This window comes from Onychomys torridus, chromosome 8 (genome assembly GCF_903995425.1).
Source record: "Onychomys torridus chromosome 8, mOncTor1.1, whole genome shotgun sequence".
Classification (NCBI taxonomy): domain Eukaryota; kingdom Metazoa; phylum Chordata; class Mammalia; order Rodentia; family Cricetidae; genus Onychomys; species Onychomys torridus.
The window spans coordinates 71870539-71889744 of record NC_050450.1 but is presented as its reverse complement, the minus strand read 5'-3'; the positions used below and the strand labels follow the sequence as shown (position 1 = coordinate 71889744).

The window sequence follows — 19206 nt, the reverse complement described above, 5'->3', positions numbered from 1 at the left end:
AGACCTCTCAGAAGTACAAAGTGCTCTAACTGGTATTCTCAGCAATCTGATCAATTTAACATTTCCATATTAACTACACTAACTTGAAAACAAACTCACAGTGGCCTTTTGAGGCAGCTGAGAAAAAAAATCACAGAACCAAGCACTCAAGTGAGCCACAGCTGAAATCTCAATGGACAGAGACGTACCGCAGATGGTCGAGCAGCATTGGGTTCCGGCTGCTGTGGTCTAACAGGCGATCGCCCATCATACTGAGGGAGCGGAGTTGGATACAGCACCGAGGGCATCTCTATGTTTAATCCAGGGAGTCCATGAAACATGGCTTTCTAACAGTGAGAAGCGAGGAAGAACAAACACCACATGAATCATAAACAGAATCAAAATGTTTAAAAACTACTACAGAATAAAAGAGACAAAGGAGATACCTAAGGCTAGTGCTCAAAGAAGTGCTTAGTCTCATCTGTATTCATGCCCCCTGAATGTTCCTGAACTCATCTGATTTCGGAAGCCTGCAGGGTTAGGTGTGGCAAGTACTTGAATGAGTGAGGAGCTTAACCTTATCTACATGTAGCTGGATCTGCATGGGCCACGCCAGATTAGGCTTGGTTTTAGTTCATCTATAATTTTTGTTTATCAAATCACTTTTATCCCGTTATTTTATTGATCACAAATTGTTTGAACTAATTTATTTTTTAAAATCCCAATACTTTATATTATTATTATTATTATTATTATTATTATTATTATTATATTTATTTACGTGCATGAGTATTTTGCTTGCATGTATGTGTGTGTACCATATATGTACTAAGTGTCTAAGGAGGTCAAAAGAGGGGTTGGATCCCCTGGAACTGGAGTTGTAAATAATTGTGACTGACAAAGTATGTGCTGGGTTCCCTGTGAAAGGAACAAGTACCCTTAACCACTGAGCCATCTCTCCAGGCCCCAATTTATCGTTTTTTTTATTTGTTCATCTATATCCCCATCTGTTTGTCCCTATTTAGGGATTAAGAGAAAATAATTAAAATATTGGTCACAAAGCTAGCCTGTCACAGACGACTTTGACCTGAGGTGAACACTGAGCTTCTTCTGACCCTTCCTGGCTGAACTGAAGATCACGGGGTCTCACAGGGTGACCTGACTTTCCCGTTGTGTGCAGGCTCAGAAGCTAGTAATGGCAGCCTGCTGCTGCTGCCTACAGTACAAAAAGGTGAAGGCAGGTTCAAGAAAATCTGTAATTAAATCATCTGCAGATCATATCTCACCACTGATTCCTTTCTGAGATGCGAAAGGAATTCTTAAAACTTTGATCTATTGATTGTGTTTTTCTCTGCTTTAACTGAGCACGCTTGAATATGAACATTTTATTGTGTTCTTATTATCCATATATGAACTTCTAATACCTTACAGCTAGCCACAGAGCTGAGAGGATATAGGACAGCCCCCACACTTGGGGAGTGTGTCCCTCACACTTGGGGTGTGAAACTGTGAAGAGGTGCCTCACCTTTAGCACAGCGAGGAGCGCTCCCAGGTGCTCAGTCTGTGTCATCCTCATCTTCCCACCGTTAAGAAGTGACTGTATGCCTTTCAGTGCATTCTGTAACAACTGAGGGTGGGAGGCAGAGACGCAAGTTAGAAGGCAGAACAAGACCTGGATCTGCAGGGACCAACGCTGTAGCAGTTAGAAGAGAAGAGAAAAAAGTCTTCTAGATGAAGGAAAACTTCATGAGGCATACAGAGCAGAGATGGGAATCCAGAGAACAGAGCTGAGGAGCACTCTGGGCAGCCTTCTAGAAGAGCTCTCTTATTGTACACACTTAGGAACCAGCAAGTGTAAGTGATGAGCAAGAAAGAGGGTGGATGAGACGGTAGAAATGGTACAGAGGGCCTGTGAGACGGCTCAGTAGGTACAGCCATCTGCCGCCAAGCCTGACAACCTGAGTTCAGTTCCCAGGACCCACTCAGTGAGAGGAGAGAACCAACTTCTCCAGCATGTCCTCTGAGCTCCACACAAGCGCTATGGCATGCCTACATGCTCACATACATATAACATAATGTGCCATTTAAAAGTTTTTTAGCTGGGCAGTGGTGCTGCATGCTCTTAATCCCAGCACTTGGGAGGCAGAGGCAGGCAGATCTCTGAGTTCGAGTTCCAGTACAGCCAGAACTGTTACACAGAGAAACCCTGTCTCAAAAAGAAAAAAAAAAAATTTTTTTTAAAAGAAGCAGAGAAAAATGAGGAGTTCTGTAATAAATGTATCTCAGACAGGTACCAAAAATAACTTTTACTATCTTGGATCTATAATTTTTAAAATATATGCTTCTGAATTTAAAACATCACATTTGTCATTAAGAAAAGATTATTGAACAGGTTTTCTTCCATCTTACCTTAAAATCAATCATAATCATTATATTGTTTTTAGATTCGGGAGGAGAAAGAATATGGGCTTTTAAGAGTTGTCAAAACAAAACTCAAAGCAAACCAAATGGTTCCTTATCAGCACTGACTTACAGACACCATTTACACACATATGCAGCTCTGTCTTTCCAGACCAAACTAATGCATCAGTCAATCCTCTAGCCTTTGTTCAATGCCTGCAATGTTTGCATGTTAATAGCGGTCCCACCTACCATGCAAAATGTTATATCATCCATATCAGATGATTTTGGAGACTGTAAAATGGTCAAGAAAGCTTGGAAACAGATGTTCTGGTAGGACTCCTCCAGGTATGGCTGTCCTGGCACACTAAAACACATGTAGAGAAATGTAAATGGAGATGGAGCTTTTCTGTCTTGTACACCTGTTCCCAAATACCAGGCAGCCGCTTCCCAAATTACCGGAGACTTATATTAATTATAAATGCTTGGCCATTAGCTCAGGCTTATTACTAACTAGCTCTTACAATGTACCCATTTCTATTATTCCACGTACTGCCCTGAGGCTCATAGCCTTTACCTCTGTTCTCTGTCTGGCTCATGACTCTTCTGACTCTGCCCTTCTTTATCTCCTCCTTAGTTTGGTTTTTCCACCAAACCTTATTCTGCCTGGCTATTGGCCAAAACAGATTTATTATTAACCAATGAGAGCAACACACATTCACAGTGTATAGAAGGATCATCCCACACCAGAGAAAACAATTCAAGTGGTCTCCTTTGAAACAATGCTTATCGATAGATAAGTATTAACAACAGCAATGCAGACTGCTAAGTCTAGAACACATCTCTGAATACTTCTGTGCACCAGAAATGACATTTTGGCTGATTACTGTTGGACTAGCACAGGCCTGAACACATATGAAGGGGGAAGAGAAGTTTCTATTTCACCAGAGTCTAAATTCACATGAATATTCTTTCCAAAAGAATGATTAAAATGTACCCTAACAGGAAATAAACTGACATATTGCACACCTTTCACTTCTACCGTGTTTATCTCCCTTCATTCTTGATAGGTTTTCTTTAATTAAAAACAAACAATATAAGATAACCTTGTTAAATGGCATGGAAAAGTTTCTTTCTCTTTTTGTTTATTGAGACACAGTCTTACAGCTTTTGCCCAAGCTGGTCTGGAACTTGCTGTGTAGGATAGCCTGAAGCTAAGGATCCTCTTGCCTCAGCTTCCTGAGCACTGGGATCACAGGCACATGTCACTAGGCATAGCTTAAGCTAGGTTATTTTCTAAGTTGGTTTGGCTTCAGGCAGACAGAACAATCTACAAAGGGCCCAGGAGAGGTCCTTCCTTCTACTGTTGGGAAGCCTGGTTGCATCCACATACCTGAGACATAAATTTGCCATACAGTGCACTGCAGCTCTCCGGACTTCAGGATCAGAGTGAGCTGAGTCACTCAACTTCATCAAGAGGCCGCTCTTGCCTAGCAAGTCTGGGAGATACTGAAACAAGTATCAACAGTGTGGGTACAAGAACAGCTTCTAGGAAGACGGCACTTGTTAGACAATATTTTCTTAGCTAAAGGGCAGTTAAATATCAAAAACAATTAGCTGTTAGGAAAATCCATCAATGGCTATCGAAACATATGTCAGGAATCAGTAGTAAGAATCATTGCTAGGTAATTGCTGGGGCTCTTTAGTCTTGGATACATGGATGAAGGATGATGATGAGGAGGATGATGATAACAATAGTCAACAGTACTGTTTCACTTCATCCTCAGAGCGACATCTTACACATGAGTAAATAAGGCTCCCAGGGACTCAGTAAGTAAGGCTATACATGCAGTTAGTGGCAGCATGGATACTTGGAAACAGGTATCTTGACTCTCAAGTCTGTGCTACTAGCCTTTCAAAGGAAAGACATAATAGTTTAAATTACCTGTCATAGTTAGATTCAGTAATCAACCTGACAAAGCTAGAGTCACCTAGGAAGAGGGGACCTCAACTGAGGAATTGACTCCATCAGATTGAAAATATTTGTGGGGCATCTTCTTAATTGCTAACTCATGTAGAAGGTTTCAGCCCACTGTAGGTGGCACCATCTCTAGGCAGTTGGGCCTGCACTGTATAAAAAAGAGAGCTGAGCAAGCCAGAGGAAGCAAGCTAGTAAGCAGCCTCTCTCTGTGGTTTCTGCTACAGTTCCTGCCCCGGCTTCTCTGGATGATAGGTTATGAGCTGTCAAATGAAATAAACCCTTCCTTCCTATGGTTGCTTTTGGTTGTGGTGTTTATCACAGCAACGGAACACAACCCAAGACACTACCTTTTGACATTTTGAACCATTGCAGTAAACCAGAGCTGCCAGGGCTTGAAGAATTTCCATGTGTGTCCAAGAGCTACACTGCCGAATAGCTGAGATTGTATAGGTCAACAGGAAATCCAGGTTCTGCTCATCCACAACCACCTAACGAGAAAGGAGAAAATACAGGCGATCTAACATAAGAGAGTACACGTTCATCTTTTGGTACCAAAGCATTGGCTCTATGTTTGATCAAGATAGGGGAGACTGTCTCCTTGCTACAGAGTCTCTGTCCCCTTTGATATCTCCAAAGTAGAACCTGGTAGTCCTGGAACTTTTCCTGGAACTAATCAGTAACTGACAACTGTAAGTACAGATACAAGATTCAATACACTGAAATATCTTAATTCAATTAAATTGATTTAATACATAGAAATTGTTCAACTAACACACAGCAAATATACACATCTGCTAACTATGTATCTGTCACAATGTGAGAAATACACCAAGAAGATATGACACATCCCTGTTCCTAAGAGTTTATAATCTTCTTGAGAAAGAATGGTCAAATAAAAAACCAATTTATGGACATTCAAGTCCAAATTTAGTGTCATCAAGTGCTAGAAAGCTGGTTATGGGCTGTAGACGCCACAGGTGATATGAAGTTATCCAACTGCCAGTGACACAGAGATGAAACACATGACAACAGTAAAAATTCAGAAGCCACTCTACATCTGTGACATTCTAAACTGGGAAGCAACCTCATCTCATCTAACACGCACAGCTGGATACACACCAGCATTAACACACACAGCAGTTACACACCAGCATTTAACACACACATCAGTTACACACCAGCATTTAACACACACATCAGTTACACACCAGCATCTAACACACGCAGCTGGTTACACACCAGCATCTAATACACGCAGCTGGTTACACATCAGCATCCATCCTCTTGCCCGGCAGCAGGTTCTGGTTTTATTTGAATGTCCTCCTTTCCTGCAGTCTGAAGGATTCTGGTTGACACAATGCCAACTGATATGCATACATTCATCTACTCAAGGATTTACTTAGTTTTACAGATAGAGAACTGCAGAACAGACCTTGATAGAAATAACTGTGGACTTTTTATTCTGGGGCTCTCTGTTCTCAAGATACTTGTGGGGTTTTATGTAGATCACAAAAATAATGGTTTTAGGAAAAGGGAAAAATATTGGTAGGAAAGAAATAGGGAATCGTGTAATTGTGTTCTGGGATATATGTTGGTCATTCCATTTTCCATGAAAAAAAAAATCTAAGATATGCTCTTAGTTAAGCATTGCTTTTTTTGGTGGTACTGTTGCTGTGATTGAACCCATGGACTCATGGGTGCCAGGCCTTGCAAGGCGTTACATTCCCAGCTCAGGGCATTTTGCTTTTCCAAAGATAGGATAACTGACCTGGGCATGGTGGCAAACATCTGTAATCTCAACACTTTAAACATGAACAAAAAGATCAGAAGGGTCAAGGTCTTTCTCAGGCCAACCTGACCAAAGATCCTGTCTCCAAACAAAACCATATGTGCATTCACAATCTGAGTCTTAAAGTTACATACGTTATTACCTGTAATCTGTTAAGTAGAAGATGGATCAGCTGAGACACTTTGCTGACAAGGTGATTCTGATTAAAAGGCACCAACTGACAAGCCCGCACAAGAAGAGCACTGACATCCTATTAAAAAAAAAAAGATCAATGCACTGGTCAGCCAAGTGAACACCCCAAAGCACAGTCAAATAATGGGAAAAGTATAGTGAATGTTCCACACTCGGTGAGGAAAAACATCGGAGTGAAAGTTGAGGCAGAAAATAAGGGTTCGGGGATGATGTAACAAGAATTAGGAAGGTACTAAAAAGAAGGAAAAGAACTCTCACCATACAGTACAATCAAATAACAAAAGAAGGGCATCCAGCATAGAAAAGCACACACGCTAAAGCTAAAAATACCATGTGAGCCAGACAGTCAATGCTACTGGGCAACTCAGAAACAACTCTTACATGACTCTTATATAAAATCAGAAAAATTACCAAAAAAAAAAAAAGAAAAAGAAAAAAGAAGACACTATGCACAAATTATACCAGCTACTGCTGATTGCTAAATAAAAAGGCTCTGAGCCAGGTTAAAAGGCTAGCTCTTTTAACTTCAAAGGTGAAACAAACATTTCCCTGAACCACCAAGAATCTAGTGAGGGAGACAGAAAACACAAATAATGCCAATAAATGAAGAACAGAAAGAATTCCGTATAACCTTGGTAGGAAGGATTCCTGAAGATGAATTTTAAGCAGAATTTGGATTGGTCTGAAGAATGAACAAACAAGTAATCAAAAAGTAGATGATGGGAATGGAGTGTGGGAAGCCTGGAGATGTGAAAGCCCTCAGGTGCTTGAATGACTGCACCCAGGGTCCAAGAGGAGAGAAAAGTGGAAAGGCATACATGTTGCTGTGGCATAAAACATCAAAGCATATAAATTAAATTCCCTTAACTTCACTCTTAATTCCACTCTGCTCCCTTATCCGTGGTGAGCTCTTCTAGATTTTTCCCCTTCATATGTAAATGTACACTTATTTTAAAAATTCTCCTCTCTCCTTGAGCCCCACACTTGTCTCTTATTCTATAGACTGTTTTATTAAGCAGCCTGCTTCTGCCATTTGTCAATATACATTGAAAATCTCTAATTAGGTTTACACTTTAATGGTTTTGTTTCATTATTTTTTTTAACCAAATAGTAGATTCTGGCAAAGAATAGTCTGGAAAGGGGCTAGACGGGAGGAAGATAAGTGAGGGAACAGGGGAATAGTCTAGGCAAGAATTATTTTGCCTAAAGCACAGACAATGGAAATGAAGAAGAGAGAGCGAAATACTGAGAAACATGTTTGAGACAGACTCTAAAGAAATTTAATCTGATAGTCTCCAGGATAAAGGGGGAGAAGCAGCGTGTGCGCCTTGTGAGTATTTGAGGCGGGGTGGGGTAGAATGAATTGGGGGCGGGAGTGTGGGAGACAAAGTATTCACCTTTGAGAGCTATCAAGTTGGAGGTGTTTGTGGGCCACGGGAGGACTGGCTCAAGGACTCAGGGAATTAGTGATATACAAGGTCTGATGTGTATGAGTAAGATTACTCGCAGTGGAAGTGAGGCAAACGAGGAGGAGTTAGAGCGAGGAAGGCAACAAAACAGAAAACACAGGCACTAAGGCAAACTTAGGCTCCAATTCTAGCTTTGCCATTTGCCCAAAACCGTGACGCTGGCACTGAGTTTCAGTGTGTTCATCAATGAAACCAACTAAACATTAACCTCGACATTCCTGGAATCGTTCACCGGGGTTGGCAGATGAGGGCGTTAGAACAGAAGCTCTTGGAAGATGCTAGCTTGCAAACTTCCGATGGAGGGCAGAGACTATGACACCGACAGAGGGAGAAACCCAGTCGGGAACTAAGCCATCCGGTGTACTGGTGACACCCGGAGGGAGGAACCAGCCGTTGTCCCGGAAGGCGCCGCCTACCTCGGGGGCCACGCCGCCTCCTTCGCCGTAGTTCTCGGAGATGAGCTGGTCGAAGAGCAGGTGGATCTCCATGCGGGACGCGGTGCTGTCATCCGGCTGTAGCGCGCGGAGCCTGGCAGACAAGCGACGGAACCCGTCGTCTCGCTCGGGCGACAGCTCCCGCCGGGCCTCTCGCGACTGCCCACAAGGAAGCGAGGAAGCGACCTGCACCGCCGCCATTTTTCCTACGTGAGCTAGCTGGGAAATACTTCCGGCGCACCGCTAGGGGCAGGGCCTCTCTGTGTGCTCTAGTTCCGGAAAGCTTTATTGAGCTATAGGTTTGCAAGCGGTGGTGTTGGGATATCGTTCTTTCAGCCTGATGCCTTGTAAAAGGTGGCAGAAATAAGGCTTGGAAACTTCGTCATCCACACCTCCTTATCCTCTCACAAAGTTTGATCCTGGACAGGGCTGACATAGCTAGAGTTTGAAGTTTCGGACTGGAGTTGGAAAGCGCTCCTGTAGATGGCAGTGTCAGAAGTGCTAACTATGTGACATCTTCCATTCTTACATCGTATGAGAATCCTTGATCTCCTTTACCCTCAGGCAGAAAAGTACCCCCACCCAGTGAGATAAACTGTTATAGCAATGGTTCTCTTTGCTTGACACCAAGAATCTGAAGCAGTACTTAAGACATGTTCAAACATTGCTCGGAGCTGAAAGGATGTAGGGCCTCGTTCTTACCACAATAGAGGTATGAAGAGACTGAACAGTCTGGGTTTAGCAACATGGATGACCCACATAAAGTATTATTGCAGACAGAATGACCTTGTATTATAGAATGTACTGCTGCTAAGCTGTGAGTTTCCAGTCTGTCTCAGGGTAGGAGTTTGGTGTGTAGGGGCTGCTACCACATAACTCAAGTCAATGCAAGAAGTCTTCAAAGGCCTCTCTGGGAATACATCTATATTTTCCCTTCAGTTGGTGATGACCACAGAATAGGAATGTTCATTTTCTTGGTGGACTCATATTGCCATCCACAAGGATAGATACTATCAGAACTCACCATATTGGCATTAGTAGCTTTTCCACTGTTAGGATTAGATATCTGAGAGAAACAGTTTACAGGAAGGAGGATTTATTTTGGCTCACTATTTCAGAGGTTTAGAGTTGTGCTTGGCTGAATCTCCTGCTTTGCTCTGTAGTAAAGCAGAATTTATCATGACAACAAGTGTGTTTGGTTGAGGTCTGTCTAAATCAACCAGGAAGTGGCAAGAAACAAGGTGGGACCAGGGCAAAATGCCCCAGTGACCGACCTCCTCCAGTAATGCCCCTGTTTCCTAAACAGTGCCATCAACTATGGAGCGATTGCCCTCAATGTCATATTCAAACCATAACAACCTCCAACCAAATAATTCAAGTAGCATGGAGACTTTTACAATAATGATTTAATAAGAAACACTTTCTGGTCCCTCTGCACTGTGCTCCTTGTAATCTTCATCCACGGCCTCCATTTTCAACTGCTTTCTTGGGCACGAAGCTCCAGACAGCATATTTTTTCCAGGCAGAAGCTATAGAAAGAGAGACGCAATTATGAGAGAAGATGGTCCTTGAGACAATTCTCTGTTGGAGAAATAAGTATAAAAGTTATACTTGCGACCTGCTGTTTGGGGGTGCCTGGTTACCCAGAATGCAATGAGAAACAGTAGTTTTTGGTGCTGGAAATCCAAAGCCCTGTCAAGAAGCCAGCAAGCACTACAGGTGGGCAGGATACATACAACATTCTGAACATGTACAGCTGGGGTTTGTTTTAATTTATTAGTATTTGTGTGCATGTTTATGTTTGTGTATATGCAGTTATGTGCATGTTATGGCATACATGTGAGAAGACAGACGACAAATTTTGGGAGTGGATTCTAGGGCTCAACTCACATTGACAGTCTTGGCAGGAGGAGCCACTGATCAATCTGTTGGCCCAAGCAGTTTGGTGTTTAGAATACATTCTAAATCTGCTAATATAATTTAACCATATTAATACAACTTAATCACAGTAGTGCTTTATTATTCTTTTTTCAATTAGTGGGTACTGAAAATTAAAAAGGGAAATTTATGCAATAATATGATTCCCATCAAATTTTAAACAGAGAAAGCATCTGCTTATGCCGATATGACAATGTGAATCAAAGGCCTCATATGAGAATATTCTTTGGTCATTGATTATGTATGTCACGTTGTATCCCAAAGGAATTAATAAGGGTGTGCACATTTGAATAGTCATTACGATCATGTTAATATTATAAGACAAAGATCTTAAATGTACATTTACAGAGATTGCTGGTAGAAGAGTCTATACAAAGGACTACATAGAAGGCAAAGATGGTGGGATGGGACTGAGGATAAGTACTGATATTAAAATTGTTGATTCATTATTTTTAAATTAAATAGATAAGGAATCAAAAGGCTACAAGATTCTTGTTTTTAAATATATTTTTATATTTGTGCATAGTTAAATATGTACCATAGTCATAAAAAGACATCATTTTGGGGTGATGAATAATGGGTGATTATTATCTTCTTGCTCAAATATTGTCTGATTTTTCTCCTGGGTAGCCTGGGTTGGAAAATTATTCTAAAGGTTTGGAAAGCAACTATCCTGTGGTAGGTGCATCTTCTTCATGGAGGAAAAAAAAGGGAGAAGCTATAGGGAGACACATAGGATCCTATCCTACCAATTTCTGGAAAGTCCCATGGGGGGTCAAATGTATAACCTGCCCGATTTAGGCAAGATTTCAGGTAACAGTAAGGGCCAGATGTTTTTACCTGTTCTTAATTTGTAGCACAGATGCTACTGCATCCACTGCTGAGACATTTCTCCCCTGGCTCACAGTCCCAGTCACCTCTGCAGAGCTCAGCGCAGGTGCCTAAGTCAGGAAAAAAATCATTTGAAAGCCAGGCAGGTGGGATAAACCTATAATCCCAGCACTCATAGGCCGAGGCAGGCAGATCATCAGCTAAAGGCCAACCTGGACTACACGATGAATTTACCCTCTCACAGACAGACAAAGAAACAAATTTCATTAGTTTCTTTTAGCTCAATACATAGTCTAATTTGTAAACTATTATTGTTTATTTCTGTTAAAAACAAGGCATACACACAATCTTATTAAAGCAAGCCTACTTTAGAGATGTGGACAGAGGGGCTGTATTGTGGAAAGGGAGGCTGAACATTGCTTAAATGGAATCTCTTCCTCACACCACAAGACATGGAGAAGGGAGATTCTGACCTGATGGTGGCCTTGCAGCCACTCTGTGAGGTTAGTCTCCCTAGCTCTGCTTTGTAACATAACCTCCAAGTGTTCTGGGTGCTATTGTTGCTCTGGGATGAGAACATTGAAGACCCCTTGTCCCTATTCACAGTAGTTTGGTCAATCATTAAGTATTTAGATGCTGAGCTCAGAAAGTACAGTGGCATAACTCTGAGCTTCCTTTCTTTCTCTCTTTTTAAAAAAAGATTTATTTATTTGTTTGTTTATTTATTTATTTATTGATTGATTGATTATGTATACAGTGTTCTATCTGCACATATCTCTGCAGGCCAGAAGAGGGCACCGGATCTCATTACAGATGGTTGTGAGCCACCATGTGGTTGCTGGGAATTGAACTCAGGACCTTTGGAAGAGCAAGCAGTGCTCTTAACCTTTGAGCCATCTCTCCAGCCCAACTCTGAGCTTTCTAATGCAAGTAAGACTTATATTTAAGGTCCTAAAAACAAAGCAGTGTTTCACAAGTGTCCTGCAAGGTAGATCCAGAGGGCTCAAAGGGATCGGAGGAGACAGACATTATTTCTTGTTCATCAGAAAAAGTAAGCCTTGAAGTGCAGGAATATTCTCAAGGAAGAGTAGTAGGAAAAGCGGATAGAGTGCTCTGAGGAAAGATGCAAAACTTCACCGGGGGAAATGTAATAGGACAGAGCTGAGGGGCCAGTGTGTTTCCTAGGACACAGGACCTACAGACACACACTCCCACAACTCGAGACTGACTCTTCAAGTCTTGTCCCTTAGACATACCATTTGCCTCTCTGTGTGCCCTGGAATATGGGGGGCCAGGAGGAATGGCTGGGCATGTTTGGGAGCGGCTGGAAGTGAAGCAGAAGCAAATACTGCCGAGGACAGGTAGGTGGCCAAGACCTGCGGATTTGGGATTCCACTTGACTGACTGAGAGAACGAGGTGGCTGTGAAAGCATAGACAGAGAGGATTCAACTAGTCACCACACTGAAGAAGGAAGAGAGGGACAGGGAGAGCTCTGGGGGAAGCTATTGCAATGGCAGGGCCATGGAGTAATCAGGGCTGGACACAGTGAGGCTACGGGAGGGCAAAGGCCAGAAGAGATGCAATGTTTCAAAAACAGGAAGCTGATGGAGTGGGGAAGAGAGTAAAGAAGAGATGCCTAAGCTGGCTCTAAAGACGTTTCACAGCAAGAGCAGGCTGCAGGATCAGGGGAGAAGCAGACAGTGTCAGGGCTGCAAAGGTGAGACACTGCTACTGAGAAGAGTCAGGAGTCTCATCCAGAGGACCCAAGAGGAATGCATCAGGAGTTTAATGGGACAGGACTTGAGGAGGTGGTAACCAAAGGGTTAAGGGAAGAATGGTCTGAGAATTAAGAATACTCCTCTGCTTGTATGCAGCATAGATGGAAGAGGCAGGAAGATTGCCATGGGTTTGAGTTCAGCCTAGGCTACACAGTAAGTTCCCGGCCAGCTTGGGCTATAGTCTGAGACTGTCTCAAAACAAACAAACAAACAAACAAACAAACAAGCAAGCAACAATAAAAACCCTATGGCAACAAAACCCTTTTTGAGAATATTGTTGGTAAATATTCTCAAAGAAGATTGAGACTGACCCGTGTTTAACATCAAGAGATATTTTCAATAGACAGTTCAAGGAAGAAGCTGGTAGAGAGGGAGATGAGGGTAGATGGAGACTGGCTGTGGAGCAAGCAGGAGCAGAGAGTCCAGGTAGGTGACCCAGCAAATGAAGAGAGAGAAGGAAGAGGCAGAAGAGGGATTCTGTTCTAGGGAACTAAGAGGTGACCATCAAGGAGGATCCGAAAGAATCTTTACTTCCTTTCCACCCCACTTCCTGTGCGCATGCGCACTGGTTCTGGAAGTCCTGATACCTTCATTCAAGGCAGAACAATGGCTACTTTTTGCCGGGACTTACCTAAAAGTTGCAGTGGTCTCACTGCTGCCTGAAGCTCCTGTACCTCCAGGCTGAGGGTGACAAGGGACACCAAGAGAAGGAAGGCTCCCAGCTTCATGCCGCTGGTGGAGGATTTCAGCCAACACGCAGCAGAGCTGAGAGCTGCTGGAATTTAAACCTTTCCACCCACTGAGCTAGAATGCAAAGTCAGGGGCGGTTCTGCACACCACGGAAGCCAAAGCCCCACCCGGAAACTAGAATTGCTAGAAATACACACCATGTGCGTCCTGGGTAGTGCCATGTTACCTAAGCCAGGCTCTGTGCCAAGAACACCCTCCTCTGCCCCACAAATAGGACTCCTAAAGCTGGAAAGCTGGGGTGGCTGAGGGGCTTTCATTCATTTTCAACTCTGGGCCAGGACCATGCTGGGATAAGCAACGTGTCCTGGGGAATTACAGCCGGGGAGCTGGGTGTCGGTAGGAAGGACCTCATCTGCTTTTCCACTCCTCCCTTCCTTGCTCTGTGATAATTGTTCTTGTTTGATTTATTTATTTATTTATTTATTTATTTATTTATTTATTTATTTAGCTGAGGATCGAACCCAGGGCTGCTAGGCAAGCACTCTACCACTGAGCTAAATTCCCAACCCGATAATTGTTCTTGTAACTGAGGTCAGGGGGAGGCAGCGGGAGAGCTAGTGGGGTGCGGCCACCTGTTGATGAGACAGTAAGCCACTGTAGTTTTCCTCTGCTTGGATGTGATTATCTCTGCTGCTTGGAACCTGTATTTTTGGGAACCCTAGCTGGCAATATCCATGTTAAACTCTCCCAGAATGCCTCTCAGGCTGCACCACTGCTGTGGGACTTGGAATGGGGTAACAGTGACAACCAGCCTCGGTGTGAACTTTCATTTCCTCCTTCTTGTAGACATGCCTACCAATCTAGATTGTGTACCTCAGACTACCCTTAATTTGGGTGTCAGGGGAATATACCCTCTTTTTTCCCTAGTAGTGGGGGAGGGGCACACATAATGTTTGGCCATGAACACTGTGTCTCATAAAAGACCTTAACACGAAAGGAGGTGGAAGTGTGTGTGTGTGTGTGTGTGTGTGTGTGTGTGTGTGTGTGTGTGTGTGTATGTGAAGTAAGGGGTAGCAGGGTCAGTTTGTTGTAGGACCCTGGGAAGATGGCTAATATCAGTTTAGAGAGTCAAGTACTTGGGCTGGGATGAGAGCTTAATGGTAGTAGGCATGAAGCCCTAAGTTCGATTCCTAGGAACACACACAGACAGACAGACACAGACACACACAGACACACACACACACACACACAGAGACACATACACACACACACACACACACACACACACACACACGCACGCACATGCGCACATAAAAGGGGAGAAGGGAGGAAGAGAGAACTTGATGTTTTGCAAGGACCCTGTTTCCTAATTCTGGGGCTACAGGGAGAGTGTCTTCCTTTCATTTGTCACAGTTCTTAAATGCCACAAGTTGGAGGTCCTTTGGATAAACAACTGACTCCATACACTACTTGCCCTCCCTATAGGGGTTTAAAGGTAGTTATGGGCCATGCATAAAGTTTTTTTGCAAGCTGCTTTAACCCCACTCTGACTAGCCCAAAGGGAAGGCCGTTGGTGTACAGTTGTAGTGGGTAGCCATTCAGCTTTGACCTGGAAGTTCCAGCCCCCACTGAGGCTTTGGTAATGTCATGCTTACAAGGCAGGGCTGAGAGAGGACACTGAAGACCCGGGATTTGGATGTGGAGGCTCTCTTGGTTGCTGGACCCTGGACGCTGGAGGTAGACCAAGCAGAGTTCTCCAAAGAACACTGCTGAACTGCGCCACACCTTTCCCAGACCCTGCAGCCTAACTTGTAAGGTACCCCCACAAAATAAACCTCCCTTTTAACTATGTGGAGTGGCCTTAATAATTTCACCAATATACAGTTTCTGCAATAGGTCTAAAGCCTGGCACACCATTGACTTCTCGTCACTGTGATAAAATACCTGGCTAATGTAACTGGAAGGAGGAAGGATTTACTCCAGTTCACTGTTCACTGTTTGAGGGTACTGTTATCATGGTGGAGAAGGTATGGCAAAGTATGTAGCTGAGATTTCTCACAGCTTGCAGATGAGAGAGAGAGAGAGAGAGAGAGAGAGAGAGAGAGAGAGAGAGAGAGATGGGGGAATGCCTTTCTGTATGCTGTGAAAATATGTTGCTCTGATTGGTTGATAAATAAAGCCGTTTGGCCTATGGCAAGGCAGCTTAGAGGCAGGTAAAAAATCCAAACAGATAGACAGGAAGAGAAAGGAGAGGCAAAGCAGATACCAGCTGCCACCAAAGGAACAACATGCCAGCAGACTGGTAAGCCATGGCCATGTGGCCACTTATAGATGAACAGAAATGGGTTAATTTAAGATATAAGAGCCAGCTAGCAAGAATCTTGACTCATAGGCCATGCAGTTTGTAATTGACATAAGCCTCTGTGTGTTTACTTGGATCTGAGCAGTTGCAGGACCAGGTAAAACACAGGAATTTTATAAATGGCCATGGGACCTTGGTGCTGAGTAAGACCAGGAAAACTTCCAACTACAAGACAGATGGACAGACACAGACACAGAGATCAAGTCATAATTCCTATGTCCCATCCCCAGTACCCTACCTCCCTCAGCCAAATTCCAGCTTCTCAAGTTTCTGAATCCTCCCCAGTCATCACCACCCATTAGGGATCAAGTGGTCCAAACACCTAACCCATGGTGCAGGCATTTTATGTTCTACTCATAACACCCAGGAAAGATTTTAGAGCTCTTAAACGCTGAGGAGATCACACAGCTCGTTTCCACGTGATTCCATATATATTTTTTAACAATACTGAGGCATGAGATAAAAATATATTTTCTGAAATTGCACAAAAGTCAAAGGTATGTTGAAATCATTCTCATTTCTTTTCATATAGCCTCACTTTGACTTTATTTTTGGGACACTCAGAGCTGAGTGGGCACTTCTGAGTTTGAGTGATGAGTTCCATCCTGCCCCCTCATCTCATCCCTCGGGCCCCACTTGTCTCTGCTGTCCAGGCAGTCCTGGTTGCTCTGCTCCATGCACATTCGTGAGTATGGTAACTTTTAACTTGCCCAGCTCGGCTGTGCCTGGAACAAGGAGTTCCTTTCCCTTTCTTCTCTGAATGTGGGCATTCTTGTTTGTCAAAAGTCAAGTCCTTATCTATCAATCATCCTATCTCAAATGTCACCTCCAGAACTTTCCTAAGCCCAAGCCCTAGGAGCGTGTGACTCGGTCTTTGGACTCGTCATAGTTCTTACTGAGCCCTGTTAATGAATAATACTAATTACTGCTGTCACTGCCTTACACTCTCTCCTGGGAGGGTCTGGACACCTAGGAGGGGTTTGTCTTTAGTGCTGCATGACAGACGTTCATCGTCCTTAGTGATGATTGGGCCTGGGCCTGGTTATTTGATCTTTTCTAACAAAATGATGAAGTTAGAGAGAAGAATAAGAATGGGAGAATGGTAGGGATTTGGGGGAGGACAGGAAGTTGAGGGTGGGCCTACCCAGGACCCCATACTGGGATCTTGAATTTGCCAAACTGGGTATTCCATGGTGCACACTCTAAAGTGACAGCCCTGGAGCTCAATAAACCCCCATTGGAATCCCACCATGTTGCCACTAAAAGTGTGAGTGTAGATGAGAATTCATGCTAGCAAAAAGCAGCTATATTAATATGAACCCTGCTTATGAGTCTGCTACTGTGCAACCCAGCTAGTGTTCAGTGCAGGGATTATAGAGGCAACAGGTATGGGGCTTGTTCTCAAGGAAGCTCCTACTTTAAAAGAAGGGAGCTGGAGACAAGCAAATAGCCTGTGATGAAAGCAAGTTTACAGAAACCCTGCTGGCCGAGAACAAAGGCAGTGTCAGGTTGACACAGGCTTGAGTCCTTTTAGAAGACGGGTCCTCAATTGAGAAAAACCGCAGTTGAGAAAATGCCCTCGCCAGATTGGCCTGTAGAAAAGTTTGTAGTACTTATTTATTTATTTATTTATTTATTTATTTTTGGTTTTTCAAGACAGGGTTTCTCTGTGTAGCTTTGTGCCTTTCCTGGAACTTGCTTTGGAGACCAGGCTGGCCTTGAACTCTGCCTCCCTGGTGCTGGGATTAAAGGCGTGCGTCACCACCGCCCGGCTGTAGGACATTTTTAAAATTAGTAATTCATGGAAGAGGGCCCAACCCACTGCGAGGGGGTGCTACCCCTGGACTGGTGGTCCTGGGTTCTATAAGAAGGCAGGCTGAACAAGCTATAAGGAGCAAGCGAATCTGTAAGCAGCACCCCTCCATGGCCTCTGCGTCAGCTCTTGCCTCCAGGTCCCTGCCATTTGATTTCCTGCCCTGGCTTCCTTCAGCAATGGAGTATAACCTGAGAGTTATAAGCTGAAATAAACCCTTTCCTCCGTGAGTCATTTACAGTCATGGTGTTTCACCACAGTAATAGAAACCCCAGCTAAGACAGAAAGTATTTTAATTACCAAAATAAAAGTAGAAACCAAAAGTCTTGCTTGCCCAGGACCAGGGGTGACTCCATTTGCATTCTGTCTGAGTGACTGGGCTCTCCAACTTGCAAAAAGAGACTGGGTTCTCCACCAGCTCTCAGCTCTTGGTGCACAAATGCCCTTGCTATATTTAACTTGTGCTGAATTGTTTTAGGCTGCCAATTAAATAGCTACTTAAACTTTGTGAGTCTATAGTGCCTCAAGAAATTCCATTTTCTCTTGTGTAGACCAAGAAGACTGGTGCTCCAGTGAAGGCTCCCTCCAGATGTGAGCCAAGGGAGTGACCATTCACCTGCACTCACTGAACACTTGCATTTTTCCAGGCTACAGACATTCCCTTCCCTCCCCTCTTCTCTCCTCCCCTCCCCTCCCCTGCCCTTCCCTCCCCTCCTCCCCTCTCCTTTTGTTTCTCTCTCTCTCTCTCTCTGGTTTGGTTTTTCGAGACAGGTCTCTCTGTAGCTTTGTAGCATGTCCTGGACCTCACTCTGTAGACCAGGCTGGCCTTGACCTCACAGAGACCCACCTGTCTCGAGTGCTGGGATTAAAGGCGTGTACTACTACCTTCGAGCCTCCCAGCACTGGAGACATTCTGTGTCTAATGCTCAGACAGACAGTAAGGTGATTTGTCAGTTATAGTGTTGATTATCCAGAGGGAGACTTTGTGTGAGGACGTGCCAGAGCCCTGTCTGCTTCACTGTCTTTCACTCTCTGCTAACCGCCTTCATCTGCCTCGAACCATGTGGAGGGAGTGATCCCCAGGATACTGAAGGTGAGAATTTGATCAGTGTAGTTTTAGTCAGTTTTAGTTTTAGTACAGGTAGAGCAGCTGAGCCTCAGGGGTCTCATCTGTGAAGTGGGGATGAAGCAGGATAGGAAGAGGGAAAGGTCATAGGAAGGGAAAGGAGCTCCTCACCTTGGGAGCTAGTTTGCACCTCCTGTCATCAAGGATGTTTAAAAGAACAAATTCTGCTTATTTGGGGCCAGAGTGTTTGTGGCCCTCCATTTTCATCTCTAAATCTAAACAACACACCTCACAAACCATCTTATAATTTCATTTACATAGAGTTTTACTTTAATGTTGGGAGCTGGAGAGATGGCTCAGAGGACCTGGGTTTGAGTCCCAGCCCCCACATGGTGGCTCACAACTGTCTGTCACTCTAGTTTCCAAGGAATCTAATGTTCCCTGCTGGCCTCTGTGGATACCATGCACACGCATGGCACACAG

At 43.8% G+C, this 19206-nt stretch overlaps 2 protein-coding genes across 2 annotated transcripts in view; both read right to left on the bottom strand.

Annotated features, from left to right (window-relative positions):
- Heatr6 (HEAT repeat containing 6) overlaps positions 1-8477 on the bottom strand; it is a 31701-nt gene extending 23224 nt beyond the window's left edge. The window contains exons 1-7 of the mRNA XM_036197152.1: positions 8227-8477; positions 6292-6399; positions 4708-4848; positions 3773-3888; positions 2632-2746; positions 1505-1606; positions 189-326 (exon numbers count right to left, since the gene is read on the bottom strand). Coding sequence (XP_036053045.1) covers positions 189-326; positions 1505-1606; positions 2632-2746; positions 3773-3888; positions 4708-4848; positions 6292-6399; positions 8227-8445 — 939 coding nt within the window. The 5' untranslated portion in view covers positions 8446-8477. The remainder of the gene's footprint in view (positions 1-188; positions 327-1504; positions 1607-2631; positions 2747-3772; positions 3889-4707; positions 4849-6291; positions 6400-8226) is intronic.
- Positions 8478-9667: 1190 nt separating this feature from the next.
- On the bottom strand, positions 9668-13520 carry LOC118589670 (protein Wfdc21). The gene is made up of 3 exons (XM_036197150.1): positions 13424-13520; positions 11023-11123; positions 9668-9773 (listed from the first exon to the last, which is right to left on the bottom strand). Exons 1-2 carry the CDS (start codon positions 13518-13520, stop codon positions 11029-11031), a joined length of 192 nt encoding a protein of 63 aa, XP_036053043.1. The 3' UTR covers positions 9668-9773; positions 11023-11028.
- Between the last annotated feature and the right edge of the window lie 5686 nt (positions 13521-19206).